At 36.6% G+C, this 8,644-nt stretch overlaps 1 protein-coding gene across 2 annotated transcripts in view; it reads left to right on the forward strand.

The window, feature by feature from the left end:
* Nucleotides 1-7,542, forward strand: part of MEI1 (transcription coactivator) — a 44,609-nt gene extending 37,067 nt beyond the window's left edge. The window contains exons 12-18 of one of the 2 annotated variants that reach the window (XM_010270760.3): nucleotides 5,381-5,671; nucleotides 5,769-6,188; nucleotides 6,269-6,313; nucleotides 6,425-6,510; nucleotides 6,781-6,874; nucleotides 6,967-7,178; nucleotides 7,264-7,542. In XM_010270760.3, the coding sequence (XP_010269062.1) occupies nucleotides 5,381-5,671; nucleotides 5,769-6,188; nucleotides 6,269-6,313; nucleotides 6,425-6,510; nucleotides 6,781-6,874; nucleotides 6,967-7,044 (1,014 nt within the window). In that variant the 3' untranslated portion in view covers nucleotides 7,045-7,178; nucleotides 7,264-7,542. Of the gene's footprint in view, nucleotides 1-5,380; nucleotides 5,672-5,768; nucleotides 6,189-6,268; nucleotides 6,314-6,424; nucleotides 6,511-6,780; nucleotides 6,875-6,966; nucleotides 7,179-7,263 lie in introns of those variants that run through there. The other variant, XM_010270761.3, reaches the window with a different exon arrangement.
* Nucleotides 7,543-8,644: the final 1,102 nt, after the last annotated feature.

Consider the following 8,644-nt stretch of genomic DNA (forward strand, 5'->3'; position numbering starts at 1 on the left):
ATTTGCTCTTCCATGAGAAACAAGAAAAAGATATCTACTTTAAAGATTTACTGGATGTTGAGGATAAATTACAAGACAAAGAAGGGCATGACACTACTACACCTGATGAAGCAGATGATTAACGTCAAGATGGAGTAACATTTTATATTTTCAATTTGTATTTTTTTTTATTTTAAATGAAATAGAACTCCTATTTTTTCCAATTTGTTGTCCATTTTGTATTTTGGTAAGTATTTTTTTCTTTTCTTTGTTAGATTATTTTTTTTTTTCAATTTGTTCCCAAAGCAAGCAAAGCCCAAAGTTAGCAAAAAAAAAGTCTAGGCCTTTTTGGCCTGGTTCGAGCTAGACCCGGAACGACCCTCTCTTTGTGCAGGCTGCAGGTGGGCTGTGCCCTGTCGTGCTTGCCCAGCACGACTTGATTTACACCTCTAAGCGTTAAACATTCTTGGAATGGTGCTGTTCTTACAACTTGTTTTCTCATTAACCGGATGCCATTGTCTATCCTTGGAGGTCAATCTCCCTTCTCCATCTTGTTTCTTACGTTGTCTCCCTTTCCTCTTATTCCAAGGGTTTTCGGGTGTGCATGCTTTGTTAATAATCTGCACATGGGGATGGACAAATTAGATGCATAGTCTACCAAGTGTATCTTTCTTGGTTACTCTCAGACACAGAAGGGCTATAAGTGTTATCTCCATCCTCTCAATGTTCCTTTGTGTCCTGATGTCACCTTCTTCAAGTTTGTTCTATTCTTTACGAGTAATGATAGTTCTCCTTCATCTCCTATGGTTTCCCTTCTAGGTCCTGTTGATGACCCCATTCCTCTTCTTCATGTTACTCTCTCATCTTCGTCTCCTCCATTGCAAGTTCCTACCAAGTGACCACCTATCAGGCATGTGTATACACATCGATAGATACCCGCTCCTCTAGTTTCTTCTCTGTCGACAGATCCGACAGTTGTTCCTAACCCTATGATGCCTTCTCCGTCTGATCTTGATCTTCCCATAGCTTGTGTAAAGGTAAACATAGTTGTACTTTGCATCCTATTTCTAACTATATTTTTGTCTCTCATCTTTCTACTTCCTTTCATCAGTTTGTTTCCCTTTTGTCTATTGTTTCTATTCCCAAGAATGTCTAGGAAGCTATTACCTCCCCAGAGTGGTGCAAAGCAATAGAAGAGGAACTCTCAACACTTGATCATAATCACACGTGGGAGCTCACCACTCTTCCTCTTGGTAAGCATGTTGTTGTAGGTTGTAAGTGGGTTTATATAGTCAAGTACCTACCAGATGGAAGCATAGAGCGCCTGAAGGCTAGGTTGGTGACCAAAGGGTTCTCTTAGTTGTATGGTATGGGTTATATAGAGACATTCTCTCCGGTTGCCAAGATTGGCTCAGTTCATGTGCTGATATCCTTAGCAGTTGTTTGATTGGCCCCTTTATTACAAAGCACATCGAAGTCGACAGTCATTTTGTAAGAGAAAAAAGTGCTTAGTGGAGTGATAAATACAGTACATGTGAATATAGGGAGTCAGTGGGCTGATTTGTGTACAAAAGGGTTGAGTGGGGGAAAAGTGGATCATATATGTAACAAGTTGGGATTATATGATATGTACTCTCTAGCTTGAGGGGGAGTGTTAGAGTCAATAGTCTAGGGGTATTTGAGTCTTTCAGAATATCTTATTCTAGGTTGTTTTGTTTATAATGTTTGAGATTGAAGAGAGTGTCCCATACTTAAAGAGGGGCACAAAGGTCATTGTACTTTGATTAGAAATCTATATATATACTATTCTGGTTGGTTGGGGGGAGAGAATTTTCGCTCTTCTGAGAACAGTCGAACCATCTCTTCATTTTCTCCTCTCTTTCTCTTCTCTTCTCTTCCTCTCCTTCTTTCTCTCTGTTTTTCCCTCTCTATTTTCCCTTTATTTTTGGAAGGAAATCAGGTCTGATCGAATATCTAACAAAGAGAAATGTAAAAACATATTCTGGAATTGATTGTTTTGAAGTAGGATCCCAAATAGTTGTATTTTTGGTAACTTTGTGGACAGTTTGGGTATAGGGGTATTTTCATCATTTCATAATTTGGTTTTTGGTCAAGGGCAATTTGGGTGCATCACTGTTGGGTTTTGGTCTCTTGGGTGTTTTTGTAACTAAAGTTATCTTTTGGGGGTTGTTTGAAGTTATTTTTTGTTCTGTTGTTTGTGAAGGGGGGCATTCTAGGGGCTTATGTGTAAATATTTTCGTTGGCTTCTCCAGCAAGCCATTGAGTCTTGTAAATGAGAAGGGGGTTGTTTCTATGGGGTCTTTTTGGTTCTTTCTCTTTTATTTGAGCTGTAGCTCAACCCAAACTAGGGTTTTCAAGTATTGGGAGTTTGGGTTTTGAGGAATCAACTCATTGGGTGCCTTCCAATCACTCTATCACCATGTGTCCACATGAGAGGCCAGCTTGATGTCATTATCATTATAGCAGAATAGTTCTAGGAGGAGTTCTACTTTAGGTTCAGTTCTGAAATCCCTAAGAATCTAGTTTGTTTTTGTTGTTTCATTCAGCTTTGTATTGTTGTCATTGCTGTTACTTAATTAAAGTATTGTATATATCTTGCTGGTCTGTCCACATTGGCAAAGTCCATTGATATTGAAATTGTGAACCATGATGGTTTTTCTGTTGTAATTGTGCTTGTCATGTGTATTGGTTGCAATAGAATCTAGAATTTTTCTTTGATATTGTTAATCTAACACTGTTGACAATTTTTTGTTGATGTGCTATGATATCCTGCTGTATTATCTTCTTTAACGGTTTAACCTGAAAAAGTTTGTAGCCTTTTTTTTCAAGAAAGAAAAATCATATTGTGATCTAACCAGGTTTTTCTTTTTTTTTTTCAAATAGTAACAAACTGAAATTTGTTAAGTTATAGTGAAAAAATGAAATACAATATCAGAAATTGTGTCAAGCATCCCTCTTTGATAGGCTAGCCCTAGCTACCTACGCCATGAGAAATCTTTAATATTTCAATGTCAAATCATCTCCTTGTTGAGACAAACCCCCCAATATAAATGGCTTCTATTCCTTCAGTGAATAATAAGAAGAGAAGATAAGGAGAAGAGAGGAGAGTAGCTAGCTTGGAGAAGAGAGGAGAGTAGCTAGCTTGCTGGGAAACAAATAATCTAATCTTGGTAGCAAGGAGACCAACTGATCTTTTGGAGCTTCTCTTGAATAAAGGAAGTTGAAGATTCTAGTTGGTGGTAACTAGCTCTAAGTCTCTAATACTACACTCGCAGGGATGAAATCAGCTTGTTGCACTTATGACTAGATTTTTTATTCTTAACCATGGCAAGAGAAGGCTTCAACTGATTAAACAGTTTCTCATGGTGGCTCATGGCTCTTACCCAAGACATGACTGACATGGTACTCATGGAAGCCCATAGTTTTTTTGTTTTTTGTTTTTATCAATAACTGTCAGTCATCCTCTTGACAGATAAAAACTCTTATCTCTCCGTTTTTCCCTTTCTTTTCCCCCTTTCTTTTTTGTTACAATTGTGTCCAGAACATTTGATCTTCCCTGCCTTTGTTTTTATATGCTAAAGAATTAGCAATGCTATTAGCTGACTTTGTACCCATTGAAGCCTGTGATTCTTAACCAAGACATGACCAAACATCAAGTCCACCTCTCAGCAAATTTCCTAGTAATAGCAAAATGCTAAAAGTAAACTGCATTTGACAAGACAATCTCTCCCTTAACTGATACATGTAGTCTAAGTACTTCATTCAACACCTATGGGGCACAATGAATCTTGGTGCTGGAAATACTTGAACATTTTAGCAACATGCATCTCCAAGGATCTTCAACCAAAACAAATGTGCTAATGACCAAAGAGCCGCCCTGCTTGCCCCCTAAGGTTTAGAGCTGAAGTCCTTCCTCTTGAAGCCAATAGAAACCTACTGCAACTGAATATTCAAGCTCTATTTAATACTAGTTGAAACAAGATGGGAATCCATTTTCTGTTAAAGACCACTAACAGGATTCATTGTTCCCTAAAATGTCAACCCTTAATCACCAAAAAACCTAAAATTGACAGTAATCCAACTCTAAGGTGTAAATTAGGAGTAAAAGGTTCCACCCTAAGGTGTGAAATATGAGAGACCATCTTTTCAGCAATAATATATAAGACCAGTAAGAAGAATTGGACTATTATGAATTGAAGGGGCTAGAAGAGCCAGGGGCAGACCAAAAAGGACATGCGTTGAAGTAGTGAGAGATGACCACATATAGTTAGGACGGGGCTTAGATGATGATGATTTTATCGGTGTTAATAGAGAAAGGAGAGAAATAGGGGGCATTCACTCAATGTGACTTTCATAATGTTAAAGTCCCCAACTATAAATTTTCTTCCTAAAATAATCCTTCCTCATACAAACTAAATACTCCAACATTTATTAATCATTTGTCCAGCCAAAGCATCAGCTAAACTGTTTACTCATCTGTGAACCCAGTTGAAAGTTGTGTTTATCTCCTCCATAGCCAAGTTCTGCACCTCTCTTATCATATGTCTCTACTTCCAGGAACCTTCTATGTTGTTCTTAATTCATTCCTAGTACTGTATCTAGTTAGTTTTGTTTCAGTCTTGTTTTCAGTGCATATGACATCTAATTAGGGCTGTAATCGGATCGGATGCAGCAAAATCTGCATCCGATCTGAATATTAAGAACCTACATCCGAATCTGATCCGAAATCCATTTGGATTTAAAGACTCGGATTTGAATTCTAATCCTAATGGACTCGGATCAGATTCGGATTTAATCCGACTCCGCTTTAAATTAGCTAAAATACTAGAAAAATAAAAAATTTATTTATTTTCAACTCTTATATATAATAAATTAATATAAATATAACATACTAAATTTATTATATATATAAATTCATATATAAAATATATTTTTATAATTTTTAATATAATTATATAGAATTTATATATATTAAAATTAATAAATATTATAATATAATCATATTTGTATTTTAATCAGATCGGATGGAGTCAAATCTGAATCCGATCCGATTACATAAATACATCATCCGAATCCGAGATAATAGGATCAAATGTCGGATCGGGCCTCGGATTTTTGGGTAACATTGACAGGACTACATCTAATGCATGTGGAGATTTCTATAGTTTATCCAATGGGGCATCTAGTTGATTTTTTCAGATGTCCTTTAAGGACTGAAAAAGGACATAAACTTGGTTGTTAAATTTGCCTTTTCACAATGGAAAAGGACATAAATATTCCTGCTATCATTTTATATGACATCAATTAACAGTATAAGTATGAGAGTTAAAGTGGTATAGAATTAGCAAGAGCTAATGGGTTTGCAATATTCTTCTTGCAGGATGGATGCATGCTAGACGTTAATGGTCATATTCTGTATTCACCACTTCCCTGCCGAGTTCCTTTGCCTGGATTTGAAAGTTTAAGGTTCTGTGTCTCCCAGTATGAAGAAAAAGAAAGGCAGTTATTAAGAAATCTGTGCTTTGTTCTTGGAGCTAAATTCACAGAAAAACTGAATAAAAAGGTTACCCATTTAATATGTAAGTTCACCAGTGGCCCGAAGTATGAGGCTGCTTGTAAATGGGGTATACAATCAGTTACTTCAGAGTGGATTTGTGAGTGTGTCAGGCAGGTATATCCTCCCAACCATTGTCTTTTCTAGTTCATGTTATCTGTTTTCTGACAACCAGAAAGGAATCAACTATGCTTACCATAGCACTTTGTTGCAGGATAAGGTTGTTCCTCCAGATCCATTTTGTCCAAAAGAAGTTACTGCTCAAGACCGAGAGGCCGGGCTTTGCACAATGAGTCAGTATCCTACACAAGCAGCTTGTATGATTTCTGGTGATGTCTCATCTCAGTTACCAAGTCAATCCCAAGTCATGACAAAATTGTCAAGTTACAAGTTCTGTGACAGAAGTGATGACTCAAGTGACAAGGGAAAAGGTTCAACCTTTTCCTGCAAAAGGGCAAGGTTTTTGGGTGATAACAGTGCCATTGATATAACTTCTGCGAAAGCCCATCTAGATACTCCAGTTGGCAAAATGGATTCCATAGGAAACAGCATACCAGAAGATACTGGCGAAGCTTCTTATGCTCTTCCTGATGTTGCTGCAGCTATCGAGGATTTGGTAGCAGAAGCTAGCAAGGTACTAAACAGAAGCTTCATTTGCTTAATAAACCTGTAGTTTTTATATACTAACTACCACTTTACTGGTTTTTCTGTTAGATTCAAGATATAAAGTCACAGGAGAGCACTGCATGCGACCGAAGTGTATCCTTGCATGAGTTTGATCATTGTTTTAGGATGTACAATTTTCTTGACATGTAAACCTATCAGTAATATTTATAGGTTATTTGCCAATCTTTGACCACAGAGATACAGCTTTTCTCACCTGAAGGGTCTATCCTTGGTCAGGACCATACAGATTCTCGTTCTGCCTTTGATGTATCTATGAACTGGTCAAACAGGTATTCACTGGTTTTTCTGTCCGGTACCAATAATTGTTCTGTGCTTGTAGAAATAGTTTACGGTTGGAGCTATCTTATAATTTGAGGGGTTTATTGAGTCAAACACCTAATTTCTGTTTCTGGAAAAAAATGTTATAAGCAACAAGTAGCTACTCATTCAGATCCATGCTCCTTTTTTCATATCCATTCAGCACTTTGGTAATATTTATAGATTTCGAATAAATCTTATCATTGATATGCTCCCTGTTTTTTTGGTTACATTGTCTTTAGGATGGAGAGACAAGATAGCTTTTGCACTCCTGGGCAAGACAACATTAAAAAAAGCACTTATGATGGATTTAGTGAAACACAAACTGATTCTCAGGTCTCAAGTCATTCTCTATAGCAATTATTCTTAGTTGTTTTTCTGTCTGATACTTTATATGTTAACGATAGTGCTATATTTTGGGAAAGCAGGTTGTTGGTTATGAAGAAGATCTATCAGGTAGACAAATGCTAATCGACAGAGTTCGAATACGGAGCAGCCTTACTTGAAATAAAAGAGAAAAAGCATATTAAAAGGTAAATGCATGTTCAGTGACCTGAACTCATGAAAAATGAAGCAGAAACAACCTAAGATCAGCACCCTATTTGCATTAACAAATGGAAGTTCAGACTACAAGTTCAAGGTGAAATCTTTGATTTTATCATAACTCCAAAATTGTAGTGAGCATGATTTGCAGATCTGACCTATTGCCAATGTGATTCATGCAGCTCGGGCGAAGAGAATTTCTCCATTTGCTGCAATTGAAGTCTTAACAATGACAAGGCAATGCTATAGACTAGTAGCTTAGCTCTATGCATTAAACCATTTTTTTCGTGTACATTAAACCATACTGCTGAATGTCAAACATTTTTGCAAACTATATTGTACAACCTCAATTCTTGACAAACTTTTCCGCATGTAAGTTCAACCACAATACCAAATGTCATACGATTAATTGAATTGACATTTGCGTAGTATCTTTTAGAAGTAAGCTACAAAATTTTTCACAGTTGTGACTCTGTACTTTGCATGAGTATACATTTTGTTTTTCATTTTGTACAAAGTCCTATGCTGAGCTTTTGCAATACTTGGTCGTGTTTGTGGATCCCTGTTTTTCCTGGGTTGCAGTTTTACCAACATTGTGTTATGCATTGAGGGGAGTCGTCAAAACCGGGAACTTGTACACGTGCACATACGTAGGGTTTACACACAAGAGAGAGGACACCATACAACCCAAAAGCTTAAGCTATTGGGTTATGGGCCACTCGTCAATCCCAACACATTGATAGTGTCTTTTGTTGTTGCTTCTGCTGCTGCTGGATGCTGGTGTTGCTAATTGGAATTGGAAGTCATAACCAAAATTAGCTGAAATGGGATTCTTATTCTTCAGGGAGGGAGAGAGGAAATGGCCATTTGGTCATTCCGTCAAGTGGGGAATGCCATTCCATCAAGAATGAGAATTGGATTTTAGTTCTGCCAAACAAATGGTTGAAAATTAGAATGGTCCATTTCCATTTTGATTCTAAACCCCTATTATTGCGAACTGAATGAATAATACATGATTATATATACAATTGCTAGCGGGGACCCGTGCGGTGTACGACCTTTGTTAAGCGGTTAAACAATAGAAATACATAAGAGTATATAATTGTTTCATATTTTAACTTTTTAATAACCAATCCGATCGAATTCAACCCGAGTTGGTCGGTTTTTTAGTATTTTCGGTCGTCTTTGGTTCAACAATTTTCTAACCTGACCAAGTTAGGTTAGTTTCGGTTTGGACATTTGTAAATTGACCCAAATTGAACATATTCGACTCTAGATATACATTAATATTTTATATTTTAAATATAATTTTTTAATACGAAAAGTGGGAAAATTCTCATATTTATTAATCTAAAATATTTTATATCATAAATTTAATTTATTTTTAATAATGCCATTGTAATTTGTTACATTTAAATTTAATTTTTAAGTATAAATCTTTTGAATGAATAAACCAAACTGAAAATAGACCCAAACCAATGCAACTTGAGCTGGCGGGTTTTCAGTAATGGCCAGTCAGTTTCGAGTGACAAACTCTCAACCTGAACAGGTCGATTTGGTTGG

This window comes from Nelumbo nucifera, chromosome 1 (assembly GCF_055504915.1).
Source record: "Nelumbo nucifera cultivar China Antique chromosome 1, China Antique-T2T, whole genome shotgun sequence".
Taxonomy (NCBI): domain Eukaryota; kingdom Viridiplantae; phylum Streptophyta; class Magnoliopsida; order Proteales; family Nelumbonaceae; genus Nelumbo; species Nelumbo nucifera.